We start from the raw sequence: 16,918 nt of genomic DNA on the forward strand, positions 1-16,918 counted from the left end.
TCCTCACAGAAGGGCCCAGGACAGAGGCGTCCGTGCTCTTGCCTGTCACCGTCACTCCACAGATCCATCGTCTCGATCTCCATGGACACGAATCAGCTTCAATCACACGATCCTTAACTTTTGTCTCTTGAACAGCACAAATTGCACTTCCAGGTGGTTAAAATGTTGCCTGACCCGCCAGCCCCGCCCACATTCTGTTCAAATGCGTAAGAGTCTAGATTCGGACCATTGGGGGCGTCAAAAAAACTCTCCAGCATTGACCGGTCCAACCACCGCCGCTAATTTGTGTCACGTGTCTCTCAAATATTTTTGGAACATTCAGAACAAAAATATAACTTCATTTCCCTCAGATTGACAGAGTTTAGTGCGTCGCTTGTTGACGCAGCAGAAGTCGGCGACGTTTCTCAGTCTGTGTTATTTTTATCCTTTCCTCGTAAGCCGCCATGTTTGTTTGGACGCGAAAGGACGATGCGTTTGTCTGATTGGTTAATCCACCTGTCATTCACTCCCTTTGGAAATTGGAGCGACTGGGTTGGATCCCAGAGCCTCAGGTTTTGTAAAGTCTGTCAAAACGTGTCGGGAATGGCTGGTCAGGTAAGTTAAAATGAGTAGTAAGTTGTAAAAATGAGTAGTAGTAGTAGTAGTAGTAGTAGTAGTAGTAGTAGTAGTAGTAGTAGTAGTAGTAATGTGTGCTGTTTGTTGTGTTGCAGGCTGTGGCGACGCCCAGTGCGAGGGCTGTCAGGAGTACTGCTGTAACGGTTCTCCTCCGTTCTGCTGCTCCTACTACGCCTACGTGGGGGACGTGCTCTCGTAAGTAAACCAAATACTTCACTTGGTTTTTAGTCTCCTTCTGGTTTAATACACGGCTAAAGTCGGCCATTTTAGACCGTTTCAACTTTTAAGGCAAATTTATTTCTCTTCAAATTTTTCGGCTCAGCTTTTCAAGTTCGGTTCAACAATATAGATGCGTTCGCACATCCGGGAACTTGTGCAGTGGCAACCGAGTCCGCCATTTTGAAAGGGGCACGACAGCACGTCTACTACATACGAAATCCAGGAAACATGAGGCCATAGTTGACTGACTAAGGAATGAGAGCTTTGTCGTGTGCCTTAGTTTTGCCGTTATCGTCCAAAGAATCACAGTATTCGTAGCTCATTATGCCGTAGAAAAGGATGCAGTCGTGGTGGTTTTTATATATCGCGTGCCCCTTTTAAAATGGCCGCTATGGGGAAGTCCCGGCTGTATGACGTCACTGCGAACGCACGCATTGCAACGTTCTTACTCCACTGGACTCTATTTGAACAACAGAGACACATTAAGCATTCAAATTGGTCAGAGATATTGGGGGATAAATCCATTATCTCGCTTGTCATCTGTGCTTTTCATTTACTGTATTTATGTGCCACTTAAAGCTGTTCTAAAGGGCGTCGCTCGTGCTAAAGACGTGCTAGCCCTTTTGTGCAGCTGTGCTTTACGCAGCAGTCAAACAAAACAAGTGGATGAACAGCTGAAGACCCTAAAGTTTGACCTTTGACCTCTCAAGCTGGTCCAATCCATCAACGTCGCTCACAAGTACAAGCGGCGGTCGTAGTAGAAGAAATAGAAGCTGCAGTTCAGTTACAAATACAAATAATGTCTTAAAATAAGATCATATTCATTCTTGTTTTGCCGTTTTGATCTAATAATTAAGCCGTCTTTGTTCTAAAACATATTGTCAGGTGTTTTAGAGGCCGTATAGACCAGATCATGACCATTTACTGCCCAGCCCTGCGCCTCATGTCTCTCCTCACTCGTCTCTCCTCACTCGTCTCTCGCACGCCGCCGTTATCTTTAGTTAATTTCTGGTCCGAGGAGGCTCTCTCCAGTCCAGCCAGCAGATGGCGCTCTAGGCAGATTAAGCCGCAGGACTCATTTGGCTCAGGTAAACAGGTGTGCAGTGACCACGCCCATGAATGCACACAAAGATGTACCGGTGAGTGGATTCTCCTGTAAAAGCAGTTTTCTTTACATTTAAACCTGCTCAAAACAACATTCATAGGTTTTATTAAACTTATTCCACTGAATCATTGATACGATTGTAGATTCTCACTTAAATATGACGTAGAACATTGATGTAAAGGAATATTTAATGTCATGTTTAAGGTTGTGGGATAGTTATTTAACCCTAAAATGCCATTTAGATTATTTAGACAAAATTATAAAACAATGCATGTATTTATTCATTAAAAACTGAAATAGCTTATTGATTAAAACATATTAAAAGTCAGCAATTAAATATTAGTGGATCAATTCCTATTTTATATTTTGGGAATTAAAAACATTAAATATGATACAAAAAATATTAAAACACTTATTTCTGTATAAAATGTTTAAAAGGTGATGTTTGATCTGCTGCTGCTGCGACTGCTGTGGATGAAAGTGCTGAGTTGAGACTTGGACCAGCTTCATCTGGAATAAACTTGACATAAACCAGATTATGATGATCAAAAAAAAATACAATTCAGATTTTTTAATAGTTGACCGGTCACAATGATTGTAACTCATTTATAGACAGAAAATGTGCAGAAACGTGAAGATGTGCGACATGTGGAGAGAACGATCGTGAATTTGAGACGTGTGCGGAAGAGGAACGTGTTATAAATGTTTGCACTGCAACGGGAACCATCGTGTGGGAACTATGAGCTGTGGGAACCATTGTGTGGGAACTACGAGCTGTGGGAACCATTGTGTGGGAACTATGAGCTGTGGGAACCATCGTGTGGGAACTATGAGCTGTGGGAACCATCGTGTGGGAACTATGAGCTGTGGGAACCATCGTGTGGGAACTATGAGCTGTGGGAACCATTGTGTGGGAACTATGAGCTGTGGGAACCATTGTGTGGGAACTACGAGCTGTGGGAACCATTGTGTGGGAACTATGAGCTGTGGGAATCATTGTGTGGGAACTACGAGCTGTGGGAACCATTGTGTGGGAACTATGAGCTGTGGGAACCATCGTGTGGGAACTATGAGCTGTGGGAACCATTGTGTGGGAACTATGAGCAGTGGGAACCATCGTGTGGGAACTATGAGCAGTGGGAACCATTGTGTGGGAACTATGAGCAGTGGGAACCATCGTGTGGGAACTATGAGCTGTGGGAACCATCGTGTGGGAACTATGAGTTGTGGGAATCATCGTGTGGGAACTATGAGCTGTGGGAACCATTGTGTGGGAACTATGAGCTGTGGGAACCATTGTGTGGGAACTATGAGCTGTGGGAACCATTGTGTGGGAACTACGAGCTGTGGGAACCATTGTGTGGGAACTATGAGCTGTGGGAATCATTGTGTGGGAACTACGAGCTGTGGGAACCATTGTGTGGGAACTATGAGCTGTGGGAACCATCGTGTGGGAACTATGAGCTGTGGGAACCATTGTGTGGGAACTATGAGCAGTGGGAACCATCGTGTGGGAACTATGAGCAGTGGGAACCATTGTGTGGGAACTATGAGCAGTGGGAACCATCGTGTGGGAACTATGAGCTGTGGGAACCATCGTGTGGGAACTATGAGTTGTGGGAATCATCGTGTGGGAACTATGAGCTGTGGGAACCATTGTGTGGGAACTATGAGCTGTGGGAACCATCGTGTGGGAACTATGAGCAGTGGGAACCATTGTGTGGGAACTACGAGCTGTGGGAACCATCGTGTGGGAACTACGAGCTGTGGGAACCATCGTGTGGGAACTACGAGCTGTGGGAACCATCGTGTGGGAACTACGAGCTGTGGGAACCATCGTGTGGGAACTATGAGCTGTGGGAACCATCGTGTGGGAACTATGAGCTGTGGGAACCATCGTGTGGAAACTATGAGCTGTGGGAATCATCGTGTGGGAACTATGAGCTGTGGGAACCATCGTGTGGGAACTATGAGCTGTGGGAACCATCGTGTGGAAACTATGAGCTGTGGGAACCATCGTGTGGAAACTATGAGCTGTGGGAACCATCGTGTGGGAACTATGAACTGCCCGAGGAGGAAACTGGAGGGGAAAGTGTGTAAAGTGAGGACTGAAACATGAGCTGAAGCTGTGGAAAATGTTGAAGAAACAAAAGTGTGCAAAGATTCCATCTCTTTGGCTTCATTGTTATGGTCATGAATTGTGCTTGTGAACTTCAGGGAAAGTCGGAACCAATACATGGGATTCCTGAAGCGGCGAGGACTTTTTTGTGCGCTAAAGATGTCACCAAAAAAACACTCTTATTAGAAAAACTCTTATAAACAAAACAAAAAACTCTTATGAACAAAACTCCTCATATCTTAATGGGAATGGAGGAAAAAATAAAATAAATAAAATAAATAACATAAATAACATAAATGAAATAAATGAAATAAATGAAATAAATGAAATAAAATAAAATAAAAATAAAAATAAAAATAAAAATAAAAATAAAAATAAAAATAAAAATAAAAAAACAAAATAAAATTAAAATAGCTAGTAAACACTCTTATAAGAATAAGGTCTCTTTATGATGGACTGGGCGGGGTGAGCACTGTATATAGACATAGCATCAAGTAAGACGCGAACAGTAGATGGCGTAAATGCACCTAAATGATGAGTGCCACTCGCCATAAAACAAAACCAAGAAGAAGAATGTGTCCTCTGCATTTGACCCACAGTGGTCCTGGTTGATCTCAGTGTCTGGAGGCTGGAGGATGAGACTACTCTGCATTGTGGTCGCTCCAGACACAAGAGCAGCGATGAAACCCACTCCGATCGACAGTATTTGAATCTGTTTTCTGTCCGTTCCAGCGGCACAGCGATCAGCGGGATCGTGTTTGGCGTGGTCTTCCTGATGGGGGCGGTGGCGGCCCTGTTCCTGTGCGCCTGCGTGTGCATGAAGGACGGACGAGGAAGCCGAGTCGGAGTCTTGAACACAAACTACATCAGCACGGTCTCGCAAGGGTACCCAGGTGGGACAAACTTCACTATAAGATAAGATAAGATAAGATATTCCTTTATTGTCCCACATGGGGAAATTTCATTGGTGCAACGCAGGTAGATACAGAGGTAGATCCAGAAGAACAGATCACTTATAGGAAGTCTGAAAACACTTTCAGTAGAAGATCTCCTATAAATAAATAAAAACTCCCATAGACAAATAAATAAATAAATACCATTGCATGTGATCCCGACAGTAATAGATTGCACATTTACGTCATAAGGCGCTGGTACAGCTGGCAGCCCGGTGTAAACGCTCTCTTGTCTTTCGCACACTTATTGTGCTTTATCTCCTATATTTTGTAAATATAGTTAGTATATTTTTTCTATTTTACTGTACGATAGGGACACGCGCTGGAATAGTTTTTTAATTCAACTGTTTTTGACTTTTTTCGGCTGGATTTGAGCGTTTTTCGTTGCGTTCGTTGTGTTGTTGTGACGTGAGCTAGCTCCGAGCGAGCCCACCAGCCCCCCCCCCCGCGCCCTCCGGCCGCGCTAAAGTACGGCGTGTCGTCGGTACACGTTTATATACACGTTTATATGAAAGAGGAACTTCACGAACGATCGGGACACGCACTGGAATCGCTTTAAATGAACTTGTTTTGACTTTATTCGGCTGGATTGAGTGTTTTCGTCGTGTCGTTGCGATGTGTTTTGGCTCTGAGTCCCCCGGCTCCGGCCCCGCCCCCCGGCTCCGGCCCCGCCCCCCGGCTCCGGCCCCGCCCCCCGGCCGGCGCCGTACCGCGTTTCCACAAAGGAGGAACTCATGAAACTGCGGAGAACAGTCGTCTTACCCGGAGATCGTCACGTTATCCCGTCGCAGTACTGACCTAACCTAATACTGATGTGCAATTCTGTCGTATGTGCAATTACTGTGAAATTCATGTGCAATCTATGTGCTGTCGTGACACATATTCATGTGCAATTACTGTCGGGATCACATGCAATGGTATTTATGTATTTATTTGTCTATGGGAGTTTTTATTTATTTATAGGAGATCTTCTACTGAAAGTGTTTTTCAGACTTCCTATAAGTGATCTGTTCTTCTGTATCTACCTCTGTATCTACCTGCGTTGCACCAATGAAATTTCCCCATGTGGGACAATAAAGGAATATCTTATCTTATCTTATGAATTTCACAGTAATTGCACATACGACAGAATTGCACATCAGTATTAGGTTAGGTCAGTATTGCGACGGGATAACGTGACGATCTCCGGGTAAGACGACTGTTCTCCGCAGTTTCATGAGTTCCTCCTTTGTGGAAACGCGGTACGGCTCCGGCCGGGGGGCGGGGCCGGAGCCGGGGGGCGGGGCCGGAGCCGGGGGGCGGGGCCGGAGCCGGGGGACTCAGAGCCAAGACACATCGCCACGACACGACGAAAACACTCAATCCAGCCGAATAAAGTCAAAACAAGTTAATTTAAAGCGATTCCAGTGCGTGTCCCGATCGTTCGTGAAGTTCCTCTTTCATATAAACGTGTATATAAACGTGTACCGACGACACGCCGTACTTTAGCGCGGCCGGAGGGCGCGGGGAGGGGGGGGCTGGTGGGCTCGCTCGGAGCTAGCTCACGTCACAACAACACAACGAACGCAACGAAAAACGCTCAAATCCAGCCGAAAAAAGTCAAAAACAGTTGAATTAAAAAACTATTCCAGCGCGTGTCCCTATCGTACAGTAAAATAGAAAAAATATACTAACTATATTTACAAAATATAGGAGATAAAGCACAATAAGTGTGAGAAAGAAGAGAGAGCGTTTACACCGGGCTGCCAGCTGTACCAGCGCCTTATGACGTATTTTGTTTACTATCATGAAGGAGATGAGCTTGAAAGCCTTAGAAGAGCGGTTAATACTCATATTTCCTCAGCGTTTGGTTTTATTCACACATTTCAATGCAGATTTAGTATTTCCATATGAATAATACACACTTTGACATGATGGTGTAAAATACAGTGATATATTTACAACAGAATTTTCCATTTAGACCTGCATGTTCCTACTCCATCTGCCATAACAAAATGTACTTTTCCCCAGCCTTTTTAAAATATATTTATAGTAGAAGCAGTTGCCATCAGTAATATATATATCCTTTTTATACCTCCCGTACGTTCCAATTTCGACTGATGTAAAACTGATAAATATTTACTAAAAGTTCTAATGAATGGAGGTCACTTATAGCTCAGTGTAAAGGAACGTTCAAATGATCTGCCCGGCTTTGGAACGGCACATTCACCAAACACTTTCGCCAGACGAGCTGCCTCGATCCGACCTCTGAGAAAAGAACAACACTGCAAATTATTTATCCCTGTCCTTTTGGTGACCATGATATTTCCCTTCCACTTTTCTTTCTTTGTTCTGCTGTAACTTGACCCACAACCTCATGGTTCAAGGCACAAAGAAACCATGACAAACTAAGTCCATGTCCTGGAGTAGTAGACGAAATGGTAGAAGAAACAGTAGAAGTAGAAGCAGTAGTAGTAGAAACGGTAGTAGTAGTAGTAGAAACGGTGGTGGTGGTAGTAGTAGAAACGATAGTAGTAGTGGTGGAGGAAACGGTAGTAGTAGTAGAAACGGTAGAAGAAGTAGTAGAAACGGTAGAAGAAGTAGTAGAAACGGTAGTAGTAGTGGTAGTGGTAGTAGTGGTGGTGGTGGTGGTGGTGGTGGTGGTGGTGGTGGTGGTGGTGGTGGTAGTGGTAGTGGTAGTGGTAGTGGTAGTGGTAGTGGTAGTGGTAGTGGTAGTGGTAGTGGTAGTGGTAGTGGTAGTGGTAGTGGTAGTGGTAGTGGTAGTGGTAGTGGTAGTAGTAGTAGTAGTAGTAGTAGTAGTAGTAGTAGTAGTAGTAGTAGTAGTAGTAGTAGTAGTAGTAGTAGTAGTAGTAGTAGTAGTAGTAGTAGTAGTAGTAGTAGTAGTAGTAGTAGTAGTAGTAGTGTATTTGGAGAGAGCACCCGCTTTTTTGCTCGCTCCGCTTGTTATCGCTGCTTTCCTTATTTATTTTGCTTTTTAATCAGTTTTTGTCTTCCAAACATTTTTGCTTTAGACTTTTTCAAGTAAACCAAGGATTTTAAGAACATTTTTCCAGTTTTAACGACATATCCGACGCCAGCAACATGTCCGGGAGAAGAAGGGAGAAAGACTGTGAACGCTGTCGGAAATATCAACAAGACATTAATGAGCTCCAAACACGGATATTTGTTTTGGAATCTGAAAAAGTTCTTCACGTTACCATTCCTGTGTCAACCGACGGTAAGAAGAGCACACTTTTTACAAGAAAAACTGCTACTTTCAACCTAAACCGCAGTGACTCTGTGTCGTTTCCAAAACTGTCCAAAAACCAGAAAGACCAGGCTGTTTCTTGGAACAAACTTGGAGCAAAACCTAAACGATACAAAGATAACGTGAAGTCACCTAAAATACAGCTCACAAACAGATTTTTACCACTTTCAGAGATGGAATTAAATGAAAAAAGGAAAGATGACGTGGCCAAAATACAGCGAGGAGGATCTGTGCCAGGAGCCAAGGTCACGCAGATTGTTTTAGTTGGGGACGGCGCGATAAGTCACGTGACGCATGAAAAGATAAACACACATTCTTTTCCAAGCGCCACTGTTTCTGAGATAACGTCACTCCTTCCAAATATTATGGCTAAGCATGGAGGAGCTAAACAGCTGATTGTGCACGTGGGTGCAGTGGACATGCGGCGGGAACAGACTGAAGTTTTGAAAAAAGACTTCTTGAAGTTATTCGACGTGCTTGATAAAATGGAAATCAAAACATTCATAAGTGGACCTCTTCCAAACATCGACAGGAGGATAAACAAGTTTAGCCGGCTTCTTCAGCTGAACACATGGCTGTCCAAAGAGTGTTCCCCGAGAGGACTACACTACATTGAGAACTTCTATCTATTCTGGAAACGAGAGGACCTGTTTAAGAGAAATGGCCCCCACCTATGCAGAGGTGGAGTGAGGGTGCTGACAGAGAACCTGCTCCACGCTCTGAGGCATTGGACTGGGCCTGGACAAGGTCCTGAGCAGATAGTTAGAGAAGAGAGGAATGAGAGAAGAATTCCTGCTCCATCAGCCAGAGACCGAGCCAATGTTTCAACATCAAAAGCACCACAACCTCAGCCTCCACCAAAGGATTCATCAGCAGCTGCTCCACCACCACCAGCAAAGGATTCAGCTCCAGCTGCTCCACATTCACCTCCACCGCCTCCAGCAAAGGAACAATCTTCAAAGGCCTTGGACCCGTCTGTGACAAGCCCAACAACATCCCTGTCATCGCCCCTGCCTTCAGACCAGCCCTGGGTTCCCCCTGCAACATCTACTCCCACTAAAGATTCATCATCCTCCTTCTCATCTCCACTCTCACCCATGGGCCTTCCCAGCCATTTTGAAAGTCTGATCAAATCAGGCATTAAGATGGCTCCACTCACGCCCAATATAGCAAGGGCTATGTCAATACTTATCAACTCTTCCCTGCACAAGCCGACTACACCAACAAAAGCCCCACCACCCATACCCCCTCGCCTCTCACCTGGTCCCAAACTCTCCTTGGCTACAAAAGCCCCACCACCCATCCAACCTCGCCTTTCACCTGGTATCTCCCATAGCTAGGATGCACTGGGTCTCAGCGTTGCCAGGACTTATTGTCACATTAAAAATCAAACCAACCCGGGGCCCTATGTGAAAAGAGCCCCCCCTAGTGCTATTTCTGTAGTCACATCATCACACAGATGGAAAAACAAAATGCGAGTCAGGCCCAATCTGAGAAATGTGATTTATATTCCCTGTGAAAAGATAAAGCCCAGTCTCACTGAAACTAGTCTGAAACTTGCTGTGCTAAATGTCAGATCCTTATGTAACAAATCTCTCTTAATTAATAATTTCATTTCTTCTTATAATCTTGATTTGATGTTTTTAACTGAAACATGACTTGACAAAAACACAGGAAATGTAGTTCTGATAGAATCTGCTCCACCCAACTTTAAGTTTGAATCTGAAACACGAGAAAACAAAAAAGGGGGTGGAGTCTGTGCTGTCTTTAGAGATGAAATAATTACCCGCAGGTTGTCTTTTGGGGTGTTTTCATCATTTGAGTATGTGTCCTTTAAAATGGAGCTAAAACGGTCTCCATCCATTCTCTTCATTGTTTTATACAAGCCTCCCCAGCACTGCCAAAGTTTTATTGATGATTTTACTGAGATGCTTTCAGTCGTATGCACAGACTTTGATGGTTTGGTCATTACAGGTGATTTCAATGTGCATGTTGATAATATTTGTGACAGAAACGCTAAAGAGCTTGATGCTGTCCTTGAAACCTTCAGTCTTACTCAGCATGTGAGAGGCCCCACCCACAGCAAAGGACACACTCTAGATCTCATCATTACAAAGGGGCTAAATATTTCAAATGTTAATGTGATCGATGTTGCTCTGTCTGATCATTTCTGTGTCTTCTTTGACCTGTCTGTTTCTCCCAAACCTCCGGTTGGTCCTGCAGTTGTTCAGAGGAGACACATAAGTGATGGCACAGGTGCACTGTTTATGGAAATGATAAACTTTGAAAATGTCTCATGTTCTAATGTAAATGATTTGTTGAACTCTGTTACATCTAGTGTTTTGAATGTTCTGGACACCATCGCCCCTATAAAGGCTAAAATGGTTAAAAATAAGCAGAAGGCGCCGTGGAGAAATGATGATTCGGTCAGGGCGCAGAAAAGGGAGTGCCGCAGGGCCGAACGGAAATGGCGCAAGTCAAAGCTCCAGGTTCAAAAAGAGATTTACAAAGAAAAGCTGAACATGTACAACCTAATCTTATGTAGAACTAGGGAAAGATATTTTTCTGAAATAATTGGAAGCTGCAGTAACAACTCGCGTGTCCTGTTTGCCACAGTAAACAGATTAACAAACCCTCCAGCTCAGCTGCCGTCATTTCCACATCCAAGTGTAATGAGTTTGCATTATTCTTTAATGACAAAGTTCAGGGCATTAAAAATGCTATAAATCCCACAATGCAAAAAATTACCCTAAAACCACCAAGACACTTAGAGCTAACTCACTTTGCACCAGTAACTGACAAAACTGTCCATGAGATCATCACCAGTCTGAGTTCATCTACATGCTGCCTTGATGTGTTACCCACCAGATTTCTAAAGTCTGTGCTGAACAGTTTGTTAGCACCATTCACTCACATAGTTAACATGTCGCTTCAATCTGGAACATTCCCAATGTCTTTGAAAACTGCGGTCATAAAGCCTCTCCTAAAGAAGAGCAGTCTTGATGCCGCAGTACTGAGTCATTACCGGCCCATCTCTAATCTGCCATTTTGGGGCAAAGTCCTTGAAAAGGTTGTTTACCAACAGCTCACAGATTTCCTCTTAATAAACAACTCATTTGATGTTTTTCAGTCAGGTTTTAGACCTCATCACAGCACTGAGACTGCTCTTGTCAAGGTGACAAATGACATCCGCCTGAACACTGACACGGGCAAAGCCTCAGTCTTAATTCTGTTAGATCTGAGTGCTGCTTTTGACACTGTCAATCATGGGATCCTCTTACAGAGACTAGAGGACTGGGTGGGCATCACTGGCACTGCCCTAAACTGGCTAAGGTCCTATCTGGAAGACAGGAAGTACTTTGTTGAAATTGGTAGCTGTGTCTCAGACCACATGACCCTGACCTGTGGAGTGCCCCAAGGGTCAGTCCTGGGTCCCCTTCTGTTCAACCTCTACATGCTGCCGTTAGGTCAGTTGATACGCAGTGAAAATGTGTCCTATCACAATTATGCAGACGACACTCAGATCTATGTTTCACTATCGGCAGGTGACTATGGACCAGTAGATTCACTCTGTCACTGCATCCAACAGATCAGTTTGTGGAGGCAAAACAACTTTTCCAGCTGAACTTAGACAAGACTGAAATAATCGTTTTTGGCCCACAGAAACAAAGAGAAAGTGTTAGCGTCACCTCCAGAGTCTCGCTCTAAAACCTACAAACCAAATTAGAAATCTGGGGGTAATAATGGACTCAGACTTGAACTTTAATAGCCACGTCAAATCACTAACATCAGCAGCTTTTTACCATCTAAAAAACATTGCCAAAATCAAAAATATAGTGTCAAAACCAGATTTAGAGAGACTTATCCATGCGTTTGTCTCCAGTAGATTAGACTACTGTAACGGCCTGCTCACTGGCCTCTCCAAACGAGCTGTAAAACAGCTGCAGTACATCCAGAACGCTGCTGCTCGGGTCCTGACTAGAACCAGGAAGTTTGATCACATTAGTCCTGTTCTCAGGACCTCAGGGACCGGCCTCCTGCTGGTGCCAGAGTCAGAACAAAACATGGGGAATCTGCGTTTCAGTTTTATGCAGCTAAAATCTGGAACAGTCTTCCTGAAGATGTGAGACAGGCTTCTACTCTGACAATGTTCAAATCTAAGCTAAAAACAGTTTTGTTTAGCTGCGCATATGACTGAAAGGATTTTTTCTTTGCACTCTTCTCTTTTGTCGGTGTAATCCCTCATTCGTCCAGGCGTGTTCCATAGTGGAAGGAGCTTCAGTTGTGGTCATCTGGACTCGGTTGGAGAGAATGGACGTTTCGGCTCTCGTCCGGGAGTCATTGTCAACGGAAGAATTTGGATCGAGAGCTCCGATGTTGATACTGTTCTGTGGAAGGCGGAGCCTTCCTGAAATCTCTTGCTACTTCGGGAGGGCTTCGCCCAATGGGCGGGTCTTGCCACGGAGCGGTGTTGGTGTCGGAGTTCTCAATCTGGATTCTTTTGTTGGCAATGACTCTTGGATGGGAGTCGAGGCGTCTGTTTTTTTCTAACTGAGTCCAGATGACTACAACTGAAGCTTTTTCTACTGTTCTCTTTTGTTTGTGATTTTATTAGTTTAGAAAATCAGTTGGATTGATCATTTTTAATTTAGTTAATTTTATTGTATTTCTGTTTCTGTAATTTCTTTGTGATTTGAATGCATTTTTCCTGCTGTGTGAAGCACTTTGAATTGCCTTGTGTATGAAATGTGCTCTACAAATAAACTTGCCTTGCCTTGCCTAGTAGAAACGGTGGTAGTAGTAGTAGAAACGGTAGTTGTAGTAGTAGTAGAAACGGTAGAAGAAACGGTAGTAGTAGTAGCATTTGAAGTCCTGCGTGTTTCACTGTAGGTTGTGGGTTAGAATGTGCATGTCTTGGCCCCTGAAGCAGCCTGTGTGTTGGAGTATGTTGACCCTGTTACCTTCTGTTCCATGTGCTAATATCACAGGTACACGTCTAATTATTCATCATTCATTTATTCAGTTACAAACATATGGCCTATGACTCTGGGATCAAATTTCCGCGGTGAAGCAGGTTTATTGTATCTTATCTACACAAGGATAAATGACCAACTGAAGACGCCTTTTATTTAAGCCGAGTCATAATTCAGGGCTATCAACATATCTATCTGATATTGTTTAGTTCAGTGTCATAATTGCAATTACAACTTGTGAACCTTTAAATTCACAGTTGTTTATTCCATGTTGCTCCAAATCCTTTGTTCTGTTTATAGATTTAATATGTTTATTGTTAAAAGAGAACATTTGCCCATATTATTACAATGTTAATATTTGTCCCAGCAACAAACAAATTATAATTAAAAATGAAACTAATCTATACAAAATCATGCCCCCTTTGATGCCCTCGTTCTAATCATGCATTTTTATTGTGTCATTAAAAATATTCCACTTTTTTCTTCTTGACTAAACTCCTAAGGCCTTTTCTGTTCCCTTTAATTTTATTACTTACTAATAATACATTTTCCTTTGGGCGTTTTATTCAACAATTGCCCCATTTTCTTTTTTCTTTTTCTTACTGTGGCTTAAGGCTGTGCAGTTCCATTCAGTGGCCGTTAGATGGCGCTGTTGTGCTGTGAATAAATACTGCATCTGTTAAAAACACAACATTACTCGGACTTCTATTACTTTCACTGTTATTGGCTTTAATACATGTATAAGTTACATTTTAAGCCATCTCGGAGCAATAACATTTGAGAAGAGTGAAATCTGAACTGCTAAACACAAGAATACCACATTTCAGAACATTTCAAGCTCAGAATTAAAGCTTTTACACAGAATAAAACCACATGGAGACAAATAATGAATCAAATTGCGTTTTTGACTTGCAGTGCGGGGTCGGATGAGACCGAAATACAACACGAGACACAATATTGAGTCCACAAGAACACTGTGTAGAGGAGGGAGATTGATAATATCAAAGTTAATGGTTTTGATATAATGTGGTCGTCAATAATTGAAATGAATGAAATGACCACAAAAAGAGACAAATGTGTAATGTCCTCTCCCAAATATAAAGTGTTATTTCTGCACTTTTTGGTTCATTTAATGGCCCGTTCATGTTTTGTGCACAAATGTAACCTCAACCAAGGCACATTTTAGCACATTCCTGATGCATTGTGAATATATCGTTTGTAATTGAATCGTGCTTTAAAAGAAGCTCTTTGACTTTATCTTTGTTGTTGTTGTTGTGTTGCTTTTAATGGCGGTTTGTGCAATACTGACTTAACCATTTGCAATACTGACTTAACTATGTGCAATAATGTCAAATTCATGTGCATATAACTGATGAAAATAGAGTGTTTATTTTACCATTATTATTAGTATTATCTTGTCTTACACTGTTTTTTAATTTGTTTTGTCTTTATTTTCCCCTCCATTCCTTATTAAGAAATGAGAGGTTTTGTCTATAGGAGTTTTTGTTTATAGGAGTTTTGTTTATAAGAGTTCTTCTATTAAGAGTGTTTTTTAATCTTCCTATAAGTTATCCGTCCTTTTCCTCTGGATCTACTGTGTTGCAACAATGGAATTTCCCCATGTGTGGACAATAAAGGAACATCTTATCTTATCTTATCTTATCTTAATACTGGACTCAGATCAATGAGACACACACTTCTTTTTCAATTGCAGTTTCACAATATTCACCATGTTTTCTCCTGCAGGTCCTCCTCCCCCGTACACCTGCGACAACGAGATGCACCCGCCCACGCTGCACCCGCCTCCTTACACCCCGACCCAGCCACGCCCGGCCCACTACTCCCCTCCCCCTCCGTATTCTGGATCTAAGGCCGGGGACGACCAGGCCACGGTCTACAACATGGACGATTAAACTGAGACGACGGTTTTGAATCTGGAATCTGTAGCGTTTTACATGGACTGAATCTGGAAGTAACTGTTGCTATTGACGATGCAAAGTAACAAAGTAAAACGGAAATGAAAAATATTGTCAGATTTTTCTAAAAGGTCCCGTGCTGCAAATTGTATAGATTTGATCTTTTATTCTTACGTTTTCTTATCCTTTTGTTTGCTCCAGTGCTCAAAACACTATTACACCTTATGATGTCATCAGGTGGTAAGTCAGAAGAGCTGCTCTAGGTTTTTAAAGTTCGTTTACCTGTGTCACGCCTCCAGGAAGACGGTTCCAGTGAAGCAGCAGCAGAGTTCTGGGGTTGTGTTCATAAAAGTATGGACTGAGCTGCCTTTACCACACAAACTGGTTTATAATGTTTTCAGTTCTGTTCCCATAAAGTTTTAAAATATTAAAATGCATTAAGTGCATTATGGAGTGACTAGTGCAGGTGTTTTTCATCCATAAAAACACATTTTAAATGGAAAATTTGGCTAAATGTTTGAATAATTTGGTGGATTAAATATTTTTATTGATCAATTATTGACCAATGCAAAAATCAAATTTGTTATTTTATTTTTTACTATTGCTGGGTGGAGATTAAAGGTGTACTCTGTAACTTTCCGTTGGAGGGTACACCCTTGTGTTGCTTGGAGTGTTCCATAGTGTAGCATTACATCCGTCTCCATGGACACGAGCTGCTCTCAGTGGAATGCAAATACAATGTATGTTTTTTGCAATAAAAGCACTTGTAATGGATCAAAGGCCAGATGGATATTTAATGCCACAGTGTGGAACATTCCAGCAGATGCAGTAACATCTCATTGGACAGGCAGGTGGAGAACAGCCAAACACAACACACGGTACAATAAATGACAACTTTAACACAGAAGTATTAAACCAGACAGTTCTGTAAACAGAGATCAAGAGCCAAATCTCACAAGATGGAAAAAAACAAACTTTCAATGAGCAAATCAAATAAGTTTGTTTTATAATTGAAATTAAATTCAATAAAGAAAAGTGGAGGAGACTGGAAAGATGAATACTTGAAATAATGTGAGTACAGTGATGTGTGACATGAACCAAAGCGGATTCTACCTTTTTAACATTAATGTAATTGTTGTGACATTTGTTCTGTTTTTCGAGAGTAAAAGAAATGTGGAAATTACAACGTGTGTATTTTATTATATTATATGCTGCAGCCAACTATAAAAACCCAATTGAAAATCTAAATAATGGATTGTACACTCCTAGGACCTCGAAGAAATGGCTATAACCCTAAATTGGCAAATCTTTAATGATCCAAAACTGCCCTCAAAATATTGGAATAGTTCACAAGTTGCACATCCCAGTGACCCCACAATGGAAATATACTTATACCTATTATGGGCTTAAAGATGCAGAAGTGAGCGTTTATTCCTTAGCCTGGAATGTTCCACAATATGTCATCAAACCCATCTACAAATACATACGGTTTTAGCCCAAAGTATTTTTTTATAGCACTTAAACGTCTTTGTGTTGCAGTTCTTCAATTAAACGTATTAAATGCCGAACTGTGGAACATCCCGGGCAAAGCAACAACACTTCCATGGAGACGAGCGGGTGGTGCACGAGTTACCTAGTGTACCTTTAACCACAGACAATCATAACACTATATGTAATTACTACTTCAATAACGACGGTTCCTGTTTGTGAAAACGTCTTAGTAATTTGACACGTTCCATAGCATTTCGTTCATATCACAGCCAATGCAGTG

At 42.4% G+C, this 16,918-nt stretch overlaps 1 protein-coding gene across 1 annotated transcript; it reads left to right on the plus strand.

The window, feature by feature from the left end:
• Positions 1–685: 685 nt before the first annotated feature.
• On the plus strand, positions 686–16,317 carry cyyr1 (cysteine/tyrosine-rich 1). Its single transcript, XM_072449593.1, has 3 exons — positions 686–810; positions 4,791–4,951; positions 14,978–16,317. Exons 1-3 carry the CDS (start codon positions 686–688, stop codon positions 15,142–15,144), a joined length of 453 nt encoding a protein of 150 aa, XP_072305694.1. The 3' UTR covers positions 15,145–16,317.
• The last annotated feature ends 601 nt before the right edge of the window (positions 16,318–16,918 follow it).

The sequence above is a fragment of the Eucyclogobius newberryi genome, unplaced genomic scaffold, assembly GCF_026437365.1.
Source record: "Eucyclogobius newberryi isolate DKJ021-1_F unplaced genomic scaffold, fEucNew1.0.hap1 SCAF_1, whole genome shotgun sequence".
NCBI classification, from domain to species: domain Eukaryota; kingdom Metazoa; phylum Chordata; class Actinopteri; order Gobiiformes; family Gobiidae; genus Eucyclogobius; species Eucyclogobius newberryi.